This window comes from Schistocerca americana, chromosome 1 (assembly GCF_021461395.2).
Source record: "Schistocerca americana isolate TAMUIC-IGC-003095 chromosome 1, iqSchAmer2.1, whole genome shotgun sequence".
NCBI lineage: Eukaryota > Metazoa > Arthropoda > Insecta > Orthoptera > Acrididae > Schistocerca > Schistocerca americana.
In genome coordinates, this window is record NC_060119.1 from 625467131 (window position 1) to 625483697 (window position 16567).

The 16567-nt window shown below is 42.1% G+C and overlaps 1 protein-coding gene across 3 annotated transcripts in view; it reads left to right on the top strand.

Annotated features, from left to right (window-relative positions):
• Nucleotides 1-3097: 3097 nt before the first annotated feature.
• The window catches only part of LOC124625492 (GTP-binding protein Rhes-like), a 447213-nt gene continuing 433743 nt past the window's right edge, over nt 3098-16567 (top strand). The window contains exon 1 of one of the 3 annotated variants that reach the window (XM_047149177.1): nt 3098-3179. Coding sequence is in view for 1 of the 3 variants with exons in the window: in XM_047149174.1 (XP_047005130.1) it covers nt 3210-3292 (83 nt within the window). In the remaining 2 variants the exon portion in view is untranslated. The other 2 variants (XM_047149175.1, XM_047149174.1) reach the window with 2 other exon arrangements.

The following is a 16567-nucleotide window of genomic DNA, read 5'->3' on the forward strand; positions in this document are numbered from 1 at the left end:
ATAGCAGACTCGAAGCGTGTATTACCACTGTCGGGCCGGCCGGTGCGGCCGTGCGGTTCGAGGCGCTTCAGTCTGGAACCGCGTGACCACTACGGTCGCAGGTTCGAATCCTGCCTCGGGCATGGATGTGTGTGATGTCCTTAGGTTTGTTAGGTTTAAGTAGTTCTAGGGGACTGATGACCACAGATGTTAAGTCCCATAGTGCTCAGAGCCATTTGAACCATTTCTGAACCACTGTCGGTGGTCATTTTGAACACAACCTGTGATGATCAGTTTTCTCGTTACTGGTCATAATGTACATAACTAGTGTATGCACTTGTTATGCTCTTTACCGTGTGCTACCGGAGTTATTTTGTATGCGTCGGTGTGCGAACTTTTCAAAATACAGTATTTTGTTAGCAACTCGCGCTAGCATCCTGTAACATATGCCACTGACATTCTAATGTACCCTATTTTTATTCTGTTAATGTCAATAGGCATTGTTCTATTTAAAAAGTGTGTGTTTGCACAAAAAATACACTTTCTAAGTATGATTAGTCTGTTGAATTGCTGATTACACGAGCACCTTGAAACGTAACCTTCCAGTACTGGTGCTGGTATAAGACCACCTAAGTAGGTAGATTACCGTCGCTTTGACATGTCCTATCGCTACTGCAAGCTGCCGTCTGTAGTAAATGGTTTCTTAAATTCGTGTGGTCCACGAAATTACTGTCCCCTGCGAGTTATTGCTGGGTATTAATTTCTACCGGAGAAGGCACCTATACAGGACTTAATAGGTATTATATAGCTTTTATTTGCTATCATGGCCCAGAGTTCGACTATGGTACTGACTGCCACCTATTCTTATAGATGGAAGGAGTAAATAATCAGTCGAGGCTAGAGATTAATTGATATTTATTCAGTACCGATGGTATTTCAACAACTAGTCGTGTTTCTCTTGCAATGTACATCATCAAAACCGGTCTCTAGTCAACATGGTGCAGCTTCGCCACGTAATTATGGAATGGGACAGAGGAGCGCAGAGCTGGCTTCAGTGTAATTCTATACAACCGCATAATTATACCTAAGCCCTCGGTTATTACATTCAGTTATTATAGATTACTCAGAACAAGTTCCGCAAAGACAATACAAGCAAAACTAGGTCAGGGTAGAAGAGTATTTCGCAAATCTTTATCAAATCAGTGGGCATTGGAATCCAATACTTTTCCTAGTGGCACGAGTAATTTACTTAACGCACAACATCGCCAACAAATCAACTCGTTTTGTGGGTGCACTAGAAACATCACTTCAATGCTGTTCAACCCACATGGCCAAGTTTCAGTAGCCAACAGAAACCCAGAAAAATATGGACACACACAATTATTCCTTCCCTATTTTACACTCGCTCACTATCGTATGATTATTCATCGTGTACAATATACTTTCAGACCGAAACTACAGTTTATCAATGCAGCGGTTGCTCCAACCGACCACGTGGCGCGAAAGCAAGTTCACAAAGAAAACACATGGAAAATAAATTTAAAAAATATTACTGTAAATGGAAGAGCAGATTAAAATACATTTCATGAGTGAATTTCCGTTAAGCACAGAGCAATAACGTGACCGTGAGCTTAAGGCACATGGTGCGTTGCCTGAACAAGGCACTAACGCAAGGTCTACTGAAATTCGAGTAAATTAAGAAAATCAATTCCCTTATGGGGTTCAGTGGTAATTTCGCGCCAGATTTCAACATCTGGACTTCATTACAGAGCAGATTTCAGGGAAAACGAGAGCTGCGTCTCCATGTCTGTCCAGCACCACGACCCAGGAACAAGTGCTCTTCCAACCGAATTCGCCTAACCGTTCCGCTTACAAACGTGGTGGGGGTGGCGCGCCAGCCTGACAGAGCCAATACGCGCGCCTACGTGTCATCTTTGCCCTGACCTTCAAACTTGGTCTCTGCTAAACTTGCTCACGCTTGGAGGGTTGGTACTACCCTACCCCAGAACGACCATTCATGCAGTGTTACAATCTGTGCCTAAAGCTTTCTGCTAGTTCACACACTCACTCATTTATACCGTCCAGGCCGCACAAAGGAAAATGGGAAACGTGGTACACAACATAAAAAATACAATAAATAACACTGTTTAGTCCATTCTCTCCTTTTGGACACCAGCTGAGGTATTGCCTGCAAGAGAAGAAACTCTTGCTAATAATTTCTGCATGCCAGCAACATAATAAAACATTGGAACGGTACAACAAGTTCCGTTTCAACCTGACTATCAATCCATTATTTGAAGGCCGGCCGGAGTGGCCGAGCGGTTCTAGGCGCTACAGTTTGGAACCGCGCGACCGCTACGGTCGCAGGTTCGAATCCTGTCTCGGGCATGGATGTGTGTGATGTCCTTAGATTAGTTAGGTTTAAGTAGTTCTAAGTTCTAGGGGACTGATGACCTCAGAAGTGCCATAGTGCTCAGAGCCATTTTGAACCATTCTTTGAAAAACGCAATAGCACTTCTCATTTCCGCAGTATCTGCGGTGAAAATTTGAGGTGATTTTCCCTTTATACATTCGTCACCGCGTCACATTCTCGCATCGCCACCAAGAGCAATCGTTCTCGCGGTAGGCAGTAGTCACAATGTTTCGGCTCATCAATACGGTGATGCCAGATCATAAACCACTTAAAAATAACAATTTTCTAAGAAAGGCTGTACTGTATCCGTACACTCTCCCACGGATGGGGAATATTATTGATGACTGCAATGCAGGTATTTTGAGACAGTCGTCGAAGTTCCTTTGGTTACACATAATGTTGAACCTACCATTTTCTGTTGGAAGTTAGCCTGGAGACAGGACAACACAGCAGTAAGCCACAACAGATTGTAATCGGAAGAGGGACCACTGCCTCCGGATGTAGCGGGCGAGATGCGACGGCGGGAAAATCGCGGTGTGGAGCGGCGTGCAGTGTTTGCGTTGCGTGGCGGCCGCCTCTCCGCCGTTCGCCTCGCCTCACCTCGCCCGCCGTAGCTGGGCCCGCCGGCGGCAGCGGCAGATCACGGCCGCGTGTGCGCACGCGCAAAGAGTAGCGCACGGCCGGGGCACAGTGCGCGCCTGGCGACTCGGCAGACCGCACAACACGGCGGCGCCCCGCGACTCCGGCAGCCAGCAGGCAGCAGCCAGCATCCAGACACCAGCCACAGGTGAGCGCCACACACAGCTGACGGCCTTCGATGCGACGCGCCAAGCTGGCTGTGCTCTGCGAGAAATCTTCCGTCGCTGGCCCCACTGTCGGTACCTGCTTCACTCGACTCTGGTAGGATCCACCAGACTCACCCTCCTTAAAATAAATAGTTGACAATTGTTCAGCTTAGTCTAGTCAGGGGAAAACTTGCAACTGTTTTTGCTATTATTTATCAGCGGATAGTTGCCGGCAGTTAAGATTTAACTTTCTGATAATATTCTAGAATTTTCCAGTTGTATTCTTACTGAGGATGGCTGTTGTTGTAGGTCTGAGTCCGAGGGCTGATGTCAAGTTGCTCTCCAAGCCAGTTTATCCTTTGCAATTCTTTATATACCTTCACAGCAGCCGCACAATGCATCAGTTTTCTGTATCCATTTCTGCATCGCTATATATTCTGTCATCGAATATTTTACGCCAAATAACAGAACTCATCTACTAAGTCAAGTGCCTCATTTAGCAACATAAGTAGAATGTAAAATCCTATCACAGCACAAAAAAGGCGAATATGAGAAGAGTTATTGATGCAAAAGAAGGAAACTAGATTATCGACTATCTGGAAGCTTCAAAGACGTGTAATCAAAACATCTTGACATATTCGTTTTTTTTTTTTTTTTTTTTTTTTTTTTTGCTTGTTAGTCGTTTTTTCTGCGAACCTTACGCGACTCGAACAGGAAAGGGAGGTAATGACAGTGGCACGTAAAGTGCCCTCCGCCACACACCGTTGGGTGGCTTGCGGAGTATAAATGTAGATGTAGATGTATTAGTACCATTGTCATATTATACAATGCATTGTTTCAGGTAAAGTAACGTGATACATGACACCATGTCGTATGACGTGACACTTGCCATCATGTCACCCAACATGGCATTTGTCACCTCGTACGGTATGAGGCAAGGTGCCGTTGCATCCCCACCCTGCGATAATTCCTACTACACAAGCATCCCCGCTGAAGGATACTTCCTATTGTAGATGCATCCCACTCTCTAGAAGCGCTTAAATTCGCGTCTGTTTCTTCTTACGTGCCTCACCATACAAGTAACAGGGGGTAGTTTAGGGGGACAAATACTCCCGTCGGTGAAATAAATAACCGCGGAAATGAAAAAAAAAAAACTTTTAGGATCCCTCCAGGAACAAATACACCCCAAGAAATTTTATCCGCCCAGAAAAACTTTTTGTGCTATTGCATATATGCTGTTCAACCATGTGATATTAGACATCGTTTACTACGACTTCCGAATGTTCTGGGTTTTGGATGCAGGATCAGGGAATTTAAGTTAAAAATTTCAAGGTGCAGCTACGCCAACACCTTGAACTAAGAGAGCTCACTGTGCTGGAGAAGAAGGGTTAACTCATAAAAAAACCTGAACATGTCAGATTCCTCTTATTTAAATTATTCTGAAGCTGCCAAATAAGTCGAAAATCTCGTTCCCTTCTTTTACATCCCCAATACTGGCCAGCACGTACTCGTCGTTTTTTGCTATGATAAAAGTATTTTCCATTCTGGTTCCCAACTTTCCCTCCACCATAATTTTGGTATTAGACCGCCATTTCTTGACAACCGATGTAGACTTCTGTTGGTTGGAAGATGACTGATTCGGTATAGTTTTTTAGTGTCTTTCTAATATGTTTCTTATATCGTGGCTTCGGATAAAGTTTTCAGAAAACAACAGGAAGACCATATATGAGTGTACTTGTGTAATTTCTTTCAAAATTTGCATCGATTCACCCAAGTCTGAAACATAGAAGTAGCGCGCGAAAAAACTGACACAGAAAAAAAGGTGCTTTTTGCACGTAAAATCCGAATGAAGCTAGATTTTTGAAGGCAGATTTTCGATTTTGTCGTAAGAATTCGATTTTTTTTAAACTCACATTATACTGTTTCTGTGTGTTCAATTCACATAAGAACGAATTTTATGAGCTACATTTAACTCGGCTTTAGCCCATTGCATCTCGACAACGCATGAAGATTACTGAATAAAAAAATTCGTTTTGACTTTATCCATTTACTTACCTCCGTGCAGAGTTTGAACCAGTTCGTACAAGTTTAAAGTATCAATGTGGCACGCTTAAAGAAACTCCCATAAAAACATGTTTTTTGTACGTAAAATCCAAACGAAGCAAAGATTTTTCTTCAAACGGTTGAAACTTTTCTTAGCGGACCAGATCTCAACTATCACTCTCTCTACACTCCTAAGTTATTTAAGAAGTGACTGTTTCTGTAAATCCGAACGAATCAGGATGGCAGTTTTTACACGTAAAATCCGAACGGTGCACAAATAAAAACATGCAAATGGTGTCATTAGTTCAGCTTTAATTTCAGCACAATTAAAATCTCTCGCAATAGGAATTAATCGATTCACACAATCTGCCTGGGCGCCATCTCAGGTTCGTCGCTCAGACATTGCGTAATATACTGTAACACAGATACAGTAAGACCGATTTTCTAATAGGTATACAAATGGCAGATGGTCCGCGATAAACCCCAAATAGGAACCGAGCACCAAGATCCCCCACCAAAACCACGATTCTGCGCTGTTACTTTCCTGGCATATTTGTTACAGCACTTCCGTGCTGAATCGGGTTGCCTTGGGGTTACCTGATGTAATTCGATTACGATTCATTACCCTTGTTTTACTGTTATTTGTGTTGACATTGCAATCTCTTTCAGGCACTCTGTAGTTGCCGTTAAACTGATCACGCAAGTCCTTTGTTGTCTCTTACAGAATTACAATCTCACTGACGGTTTTAAAACTTTTCGTCTTCTTCTCCCTAATCTCCTAAACTGTTTTAATTCACCTGTCGCAACGAGCGTAGTGGTGCAATAGTTCTGAACTTTTCCGGAGAATCGGGACTGAATGATCTGTCTGCCCATTCTGCTTTATGTTCTTCATAAGTCCATGATACATTAAATGCATTCGCAATTGTGAATATGGACAACCATCAGCTGTATATTGGAATGACGACAATGAACATTTTTACCGTGCTGGGATTCTAACCTGGATTTCTCTCCTATCGCAAGCGGTCGCCTTACCATTAGGCAATCCGACCACGACTCACGACCAGACCCAAACTTCCATATCTCGTCAACCACGTTCCTACGACCTGTACTCCTACATACTGTACATTACTGCACAGGCGAGACATTTTACTTGAAAGTAGCTTTCCCGGGGCCGGCGGATAAATGTGATATTTTTCCGAATTATGATGCATTGTTCCTTTGTACATGCAATAATGTCCAAAAGAGCAGGCACTGAGGCGACTACAACCTGATGTCATCTGAGGATAATGCTTGGATGACGAGGTGGTCGTAGATGTCCTTCCCCTACTTTCTCCAGTCCGATCTAATGCTCCAGCGTACTGAAACATACTTAGATTTTTCTGTTGCGCCAGTTGGTGTGTTTCGTGTCACACAACTCATACTGGCAGCAGATCTTGGTACAGTCACCGAGTGATAACGTTTCACTAAAAAACTCAACTTCTGCTATTTTAGAGAATAATTCTATATCCCCCTTAGAGAACTTCGATCCACAGACATAACCAAAATTTATGCAAGATTTCCGTCCCACGTGTATGATAACAAGTACCGAGCCTTTGAAAATGATTTAAATTTCAGTTACACTTTTAATATACTTATTTTTACGTCGTCTCTGTTCATTAACAAACATGTAATTATATAATCACGATTCTCGATTTAGGCTTCAAGGCATTTCAAGCGGTCCTACATGAAGGAGTAAACATGTAAAACTAAGGTTATATACATGATGAACTGTGATGGAAATTTCAAAAGTCAGCTGCTACTTGAGTGGACGTTTCGTAAATGTTATATGGAGTTCTATAGCTATTCAGTCGTGGCAAACATGCACAGGACTTTATATACAGTTTTTCATACATACGCCCAAGAACCAGCTGGTTTCTGAAATATCCAAGTACGTGCGAAATAGCCTTTGGCGACGAATATTCAAAACGGCTTAAATCGGAAGCTGGTTGATCGTGAATAAATAAATTCACGGCTTTTAATAAATATAGTCGGGGTGGAAAATAAATCTGTCTGTTGAAAACATTTGTCTCAGAAAACCAAAGAGCAAACGTTTATTTGGTAGTCTTTTCTAAGAATATGCTCACGGGAAATACCCACGATCACTTCTTACTTCAATAAGTGTGTTGACAGTCTCCCTTACAATCACTCAAGATTCATAGCCAGTTACGATTCTATGGATCCATTTCCAGATATTGTAGTCTAGGTATCAGAGGTAGCGGATCTGAAGTACGAGCAGTAACCCCTTTGTGTCATAAAACGAACAGACCAGTAGCGTGACCCCTACTACGAAGCGTGTGCTGCCGGTGGCCGCTTTTGGTCTTCCGGAAGATCTGCTATGTAGGGTTACATCTTTCGTAACGACACAATACGATTCTTTCCGCTGAATCTGTGGTAGACTAACGAACCAGATCACTTATCTAAAGTAGTAATTTCCTCTCTCAACACTTCGCAGATAAAGGGTTTATAATGAAAACGCCTTCACCTCTCAATCGCGCAAGAATTACTTCCTAACACGCTTCCTGCGATTCTCTCTCTTACGATTGCAAGTTATGCTGTATAGTTATTTATTTGTAGTCTTGTTCTCCCTTCCGATCTGTCTTCAATTATTCCATTCTTTTTGTCAGTCATCAGTATTTCGACTAGTTTCATATCTACATCCTCATCACGACTACGCTCCACAAGCCGCCTTACGGTTTATTGCGATGAATATTTTGTGTAATGTCTCTTTTCCCTTTTCCTGTTCCATTCGCGAATCGCGCGGGAACAACGATAGTAGGTAATCCTCAATATGAGGTCGAATCTCTTTAAATTCATGATCAGTTCTCGAGATGTACATACAAGGTAGCTGGTGGTCACGGGTGAGATTGGGAGAGAGTGAGTGCAATTTTATCTAAGTGTGCCTTTAATTATTTTAATCCCGTTTCCTATGTTATAACTACATTAATTTATATTGATCTTCGTATGGGCGCTGATAACCTCGACGTTGCGCCTCTAAACCACAAACACACACGGCATACGAGGAATCTATTCTTTTAGGAATTGTAGGTATTCATCTATGAATGTAGGAGCTTGAACTTTCAACAGTAAATCAATTCGTGATGGACAACACCTCTCTTGTAGCGCCGGTCATCGGAGTTCACTGACCGCACTTGTGATACGTTCACGCTTACTAAATGAACCTGAACGAAACGCATTGCTCTTCTTTGGATCTTCTCTATTTCCTATGTCAGTCCTATCTGGTGCTGATAAACTGACGAGCAAAAATGAAGTATTGGGCGAACGAGCGTTTTACAGGCTACCTTCTTTGTGGGATTCTACCAACGAATCTGTGTCTTGTATCTGCCTTACCTACAATCAGTTTCATTATCTCTTTTTCTGTAGTGTGCTGATATTTTCATCGATCAATGGTCGTTCTCTGTTCCTATAATTTTTCTTATCTTTCCAGATATTACCATTCCGAACAGATGACTGCTAACCAGCTCAGGCTTTGATCAGACTACTTGCCTCCATATTCAGCTCAAAACGTATACATTTATAACTCTGCTTGGCCACTGAAAGCTATTCCATCTACATCTATATGATTACTCTGCAATTCATAATTAAGTGCCTGGCAGAGAGTTCAAAAAAAATGGTTCAAATGGCTCTGAGCACTATGCGACTCAACTGCTGAGGTCATCAGTCGCCTAGAACTTAGAACTAATTAAACCTAACTAACCTAAGGACAGCACACAACACCCAGCCATCACGAGGCAGAGAAAATCCCTGACCCCGCCGGGAATCGAACCCGGGAACCCGGGCGTGGGAAGCGAGAACGCTACCGCACGACCACGAGATGCGGGCGCAGAGAGTTCATTTAATCAATTTTAAGCTACTTCTCTACCGCTCCACTCCCGAACGGCGCATGGGAAATTCGAACATATGATTGCGAGCTCTAATTTCTCTTATTTTACTATGATTGTCATTTCTCCCTTTGTATGTGGTTGCCGAAAGAAATATTTTCACACAGAGAGGAGAAGGTCCTGTTCCTTTCTTTTAATGACTGCCACCTCAATGTTTGCATCATATCCGTGATACTCTCTCTCCAATTTCGTGACAATACAGAACGAGCTCCATTTCTTCGAACATTTTCGACGTCCTCCGTCAATCCTAGTGTGCAGTTGTCCAGAAGAGGGCGGTAAATCGTAGGGTAAGCAGTCCCCTTATTAGACCTGTTGTATTTCCTACGCCTTCTGTCATTGAATCACTATCTTTTGTTTCCTCTCCCCACAACTTTATCTATGTGATCGTTCCAATTTAATTATTAGTTATTGTAGTCTCTACGTATTTAGTTGGGTTTAAAGTCTTTAGATTTACGTGATTTATCGTGTAACTGAAATTTAGCGGATTCTTTTTAGTGCTCATGTGGATGACTTCACACTTCTCATGATTTATATCATTTTCCACTTCTTGCATCATATAGATATCTGTCTAAACCATTTTGCAATATTTGATGGTGTGATGCCTTCGTAAATGATAGCATCATCTGTGTGAGAGGACTGCCCAGATTGTCTCCTAAATCTATTATATAGATCATAAACAACAGATGGCTTATACACTTCCTTGAGGAACGCCAGATATTGTTGTTTTACTGCATGAGTCTCCACCACCTATTACGAATTGTGACCTTCCTGACAGGAAACCACGAATCCAGTCACACAACTGAGATGATACTCAAAGGTCCGCTATTTAATTAGAAGTCGCTTGTGAGGAAGGTGTCGAAAGCCTTCTGGAAACTTAAAAACGTGTGATCAGTTTGACGTCCCCTATCGATAGCACTCATTACGTTGTGAATAAAGAGCTAGTTGTATTTCACAAGAACGATATTTTCTGAATCCGTGTTGGCTATTTGTTAATCACTGTTTTCTTCGAGGTGACTCATAATGTTCAAGCACAGTACATGTTCCAAAATGCTACTGCAATTAGACGTTAGTGACATGGGTCTGTAATTCAGCGGATTACTCCTACTTCCTTTCTTCTTTTGGATATTTGTGTAAGTTGTGCAATTTTCCAGGTTCTGGATACGGATCTTTCTACGAGCGAGCGGTTTATGTGACTGCTAAATATGGAGCTATTGTGTCAACATACTGTGAAAGGAACCTAGCTGGTATACAATCTGAACCAGATGTCTTGCCTTTCTAAGTGTTTTGAGCTGCTTCGTTACACCGGGGATATTTACTTCTGAGTTACTCATGTTGTTTTTGATTCCAATTCTGTTCTACTTACTTCGTCTTCTTTTGTGAAGGAGTTTTGGAAAACCGTGTTTAGCAACTCTGCCGTAGAGGCGCTGTCGTCAATAAAACCACGACCGATATCGCGTACAGAACGTATTGATCGCGTCTTCCCACTGGTGTACTTTACAAACGACTACAATTCTTTTGGGCTTTCTGCCTGATTTCGAGTCGGAGTTTCGTTGTGGAAACTATTAAAAGCATTTCGCATATACGTTCACGCTAAATTTCAAGCTTCTGTAAAAATTCGCCAATCTTGGGGCTTTTGCGTTTCTTTTAAATTTGGCATGCTTTTTGCGTTGTTTCTGCAATAGAATTCTCATCTATTTTGCGTAACATGGGGGATGAATACCAATCCTTATTAATTCATTTGGCCTATATCTCTCAGTTGCCGTCGATGCGATTTCTCTGAATTTAAACCACATCTGGTCTACACTTAAATAGTCAGACTGGATGGAATGCAGATGTCTCTTTAGCCAGATGTGAAGCCAACTTTTATCCGCTATTTAAATAGATGCTTCTTGCGTTTATTTTTGCAGTGTCTGAATGTTACGGCATTCAATCTACGCTATAACAGCCTTGTGGTCACTAATCCCTGTATCTGTCATGATAGTCCTTATTTGGTCAGGATTATTTGTTCCTAAGAAGTCAAGTATGTTTTCGCAACTTCTTTAAGAAAGTGTTTCAAATGCAATCAATTTATTCTGTGTCGTATAAACTGCAAATTTTGTTTAATAGTTTCTCCAAGTTCAGATTTTCTATGGAAGTTTCCAATGCATCAACTTTTATTTTACTACAATAATGAACACAATATTCACAGTACGCTTGGAAATTAATTAAACCTCCCCAACGGAAGCAGACAAGGAGTTTGCAGAGTATGCGTGAGCATAAGTATCTTAGTACAGAAGTAGAATTTTTTATGTCAAGAAATTTAACAAAGATTGGAAAATTTATCTCATGTGATGCCGCAGGTCTGAAATTAAGTAAGCTACGTCGTAGCAGCACCTGTCTGAAATCTACCACATACGTTTGTGCCAGTACCATCAACTGGGTATACTCTCTCGAGAGCAATTAATGCCCCCGATATTTCCGTGCGAAATCGAGAAATGGATGGGACGGAACGCTGCGCTAACCGCCTCCATCTGAAGCAAAGGATCTGAGCTGAACACGAATAGCGTCCGTTAGCGGGATTCAGGACCTGCGTTGCCTAGCAGGCCGGCCTGGTAGGGCGGAGTTTCAGTTGCACTTTGGACACACATCGATATGAGTGCTGAGCTACTGCAGCAGAGGGACAAGCATATTTTAAGCGCTAACAGTTCTACATGTGGAAACAAATAGCATAGGTGTGGAACACCCGACCTCGGCTGCAGTATTCTTTGTCACAAAGGAGCACCATCATTAAATGTAGTGGACCCAAACAGAGCAGTTACTGTGCCAGATTGTGATAGCGAATCACCGCCCCTGCGCTTTCAGATGCATATTAATCCAGACCACCATCCCATAAAGAAACATGAGTACAGAGTGAACGCTACATGAAAAACGGCAACTAAGATATTCAAGATTTGATACATTCCATACATTTGATGGCTTTTCTAAGGCAATGCGCTAACTGTGGTGATTTTATAGAAAATTTTTTAGACTAATGTTTTATCCTGCGTTGAAGTCCAATAATATGCTTCCTGAAAAATCGTATGTCACTTCGGCTTACTTGTGTATTACCTGCAGACTATAATCTTACATGGATTCTCCAGCTTGAGCAGTTCACCCATGTGTAAAAAATGTTTCTACCATATCATAAAAAGGCGGAATATGACCTGGGCATAGTTAGGGATGTAAAAGAAGGGAACTAACTTTTCCGCTGACGGCTTTCAAGACGTTTAAATCAAAACATCTTGATGTTTTCACGCAACATTGTTTTAGCGTCCCTCATGGAACCAGTCTGCCCACAGAAATTTTTCCCACCAGAAAAACTTTTTGTAGCTATTACACGTATGTTCTTCAGCGATGACTGGCGAGTCCTCTGGATTTTGGGCACAGGATCAGGAACTTTTGCCTACAGATTGCAAGATGGCATCACCTTGCTCATTGCGATGGGGAAGTAGGGTATTCCTGTAGGTTTACAGTACAGAAATGGCACGCTTCAAAAACCTCCCAAAAGATGTGATTTTTTTGCACGTAAAATCCAAACGAATGAAGACGTTTGCAAACGGTTAAAACTTAATTTAGACCTTGGTCATATTCAACGATGGACCAAATCTGAACCATCAGTTTCACTCCAGTCCGGAGTTATTTAAGGGTGACTGTTTTTGCACGTAAAATCCGAACGGTGCACAAAAGTAATTAATCGATTTGCACATTTCGTTTGGTTCGTCTTTCAAACCTTGCTTGTACGCTGTAACATAGTTACAATAAGAAAGATGCTCAAACGGGTATACAAATGGTTGCTGACTAAATCAACAACTTTTACCCCATGTTCCCAGCTCGAAAATAGGAACCGAGAAGAAAGATTTCTCAAAAACCGTGATTCTGCGCATTTTCTTTCCATAAATATGTTTTATAATGCTAATTCTTATACGAAATAGGAGTTCCCCAAACTCACCAAGTTCACGATACCGTCAAGTGCACGAGAGGATATTAATATTGTGGGATCCATGCTATTAACGGCAATCATGGATAAAGTTAATCCACCTTACTTCTTTTGTGAAGGTATCAAAATGTCACCAGCACTGCAATGAGATTTTCTTCAAGTGACTATTTCAATACTCATCAGTCTGACAAGTAAGTACATCGTATTCGTCGTGGTCCATAGTAACGAACTGCTGAGCTATGGAGTGGCTGCAGAAGTAGTTTTTTAAGATTGAACACAAATGAAGAACGAAACGTGATACTTTTATGATACATGTTTACATGCGAGTAGACAAAATAGATGTCTAGTCAATGGTGTTTTACTTAACAGTTTGTTGGACTAGTGCCTAGAACACCTGATATGTTTCCTTATCTTCCACGTTCCCACACAAGAACATATCTCTAGCCACAAGGTGCTTACGAGGTGAATTTTATTACGTAGCTGCACGTGCACGCAGATATATTGTTTAACTTATTTACACGAGCTTAAACGAACAGACAAACAGTTGTACAGTTAATTCATTCTTTCTTACAGTTATATTACTACAGACAAGTGTAGCTGATAATTATTTTGTATGTTGTGTATACCATTTGTTATATATAAACATATTAACCTACAATCTGAAAAAAGGCGGATGCAATATTTTTCACACTGTTTTACAGGTCACTGAACACTACACGTGTGAGTAGTGTTCAGTGACATGTGGAGCAACGTGAAACGTAGTGCGCGCACACACACACACACACATACACACAAAACTCTTTGTGTTTTTCTATCCGTCTGCCTGAAAAACTGAATCTACACTCTTCCTCAAGTGAACGAGATAGCGAGCTCCATTACCACTCTTGGACACAGTATTTCACAGTAGTCTACTTCCGTATTCTGTAGAATGATATAAGTGATTATACTATATAAGTAACAAGTATGAAAGCTACATTAAATTTCATTACATCATGTTTCAAAATTTCAATTTTTTTGTGAATACATAGTAGAATGCAACATGGTTCTAGTCATTTTCTGCATCTGCTCACACTAACAGAATTGGTACACTGAAACGCCAAAGAATATGGTACACCCAGCTAATATCGTGTAGGGTCCCCCGAGAGCACGAGGCAGATAGACTCGACTAATGTCTGACGTAGTAATGGAGGGAACTGACGTCATGAATCCTGCAGGTCTGTCCATAAATCGGTAAGAGTACGAGGGGGTGGAGATCTCTTCTGAGCAGCAGGTTGCAAGGCATCCCAGAAATGCTCAATAATGTTCATGTCTGGGGAGCTTGGTGGCCAGCGGAAGCGTTTAAAGTCAGGAGAGTGTTCCTGGGGCCACTTTGTAGCAATTCTGGACGTGTGAGGCGTCGCAATGTCGTGCTGCAATTGCCCAAGTCCGTCGGAAAGCACAATGGCCATGTGAAACATCCCCTTTGAAAAATTAATGAATTACCATGCTGATAAACCTCTTACGTTATTTGATTTTCAAACAGCTGAGCAGAACTGAACGTACTCAGACATTTCTCTCTTTACTTATTCTGATCAACACTAAACTGACACACAATATTTATAGCGCAACGCGATCTGACTTTCAATAATCCCTACAAATGAATTGCCCTGACTAACAATAACCTACATCTTTCATGAATCACTTACCTCACTAAACTCTTCGTTACTCGAACTACTGCAATACAGAGTGCGCCAATACTGCCAGCTAAATAAAAGTTTCTAACTACTGAAGGCACTAACTACTGATAGGAATAGTCAGCAAATGAAAGATTTTGATAGAGAACAAACAATGTATTTACCTTAATAATGTTCAAAAGTCATAATATATCAGTTCATGATATCCAGTATTACAATTTACTCTTTCTGGCGGGCACACGTCCAGATCGTCCCTCTTAAAACTCTGCCATCGCTTTCCCTACATCCACCACTGCTGGCGGCTCACCTCCAACTGCGCAACGCTATGCGCTGTTCACATCCAACTGCCCAACACTACAATAGCAGATATTCCAACAATGCCAGCCAGCCACAGACTGCACACAGCAAAGCCAATGATTTTCATGCAGAGCGCTACGTGGCGTTACCAACATAAAAACCTACTTACACATGAATTGATGCAAGTGAGCAGACAGGATTCTTACGTACGTGTCACCTGTCAGAGTCGTATCTAGACGTATCAAGGGTTCCATATCACTGTAACTGCACACGCTCCACTCCATTACAGAGCCTCCACCAGCTTGAGCAGTTCCCTTCTTACATGCCGGGTCCTTGGATTCATGAGGTTTTCTCCATGCCCTTACACGTGCATCCACTCGATACAACTTGAAAAGAGACTCATCCGACCAGGCAACACGTTTCCAGTCGTGAACAGTTCAATGTCATGTTGACGAGCCCAAGCGAGGCTTAAAGTTGTATGTCGTGCAGTCATCAAGGGTACACAAGTGGGCCTTCGGCTCTGAAAGCCCATATCGATGACGTTTCGTTTAATGGTTCGCACACCGATACTTGTTGATGGCCCAGCGTTGAGATCTCTAGCAATTTGCGGAAGGGTTGCACTTCTGTCACATTAAACGATGCTCTTCAGTCGTCGTTGGTACATTTCTTGCAGGATCTTTTTCCGGCCGCAGTGTCGCGCGGGGTAGCCGCGCGATCTGGGCGTCTTGTCAGGGTCCAGTCGGCTCGCCCCCCCCCCCCCCCTTCCAACGTTGGTGGTTCGAGTCCTCCCTCGGGCAGGGGTGTGTGTGTATTGTCATTAGCGTAAGTTCCTTTAATTTAGATTAGGTAGTGCGTAAGCTTAAGGACCAACGACCTCAGCAGTTTGGTCCCATAAGACCTCACCACAAATTTCCAGTTTCCGGCTGCAGCGATGTCGGAGATCTGATGTTTTACCGGATACCTGATATTCACGGTAAACTATTCAAATGGTCGAACGGGGTAGTATCTCGGAGATGCTGAGACCAATCGCTCGTGCGCCGTCTATAATACCATGTTCAAATTCACTTAAATGTTGATAACCTGCCATTGTAGCAGCAGTGACCGATCTAACAACTTGGACAGACACTTGTTGTCATGTATAGGGGTTGCCGACCATAGAGCCAGATTTTGCATGTTTACGTATTTCTGTATTTGAATACTGATGCCTATACCAGTTTCTTCGGCACTTCAGTGTATTATATTCCCATGTCACAGAAATGCAAGCTGAGCGCTGTGAAGCAAAACCAACTAAAAATATTACGAAATGCGTCGAACCACAATAAGAAAGGTTATTCACAGCAGCCGATGTCGTTACAACTACATTTTCACAAGTTTCTGCAGCGTGTGGAGGACTATCTATTGGAAACATTGTTGCACTATTCTGTTATATACGTTGATATACACTAAATCGGCCTGCGCTTCGTAAAAACCAGCAGTTTCACCTA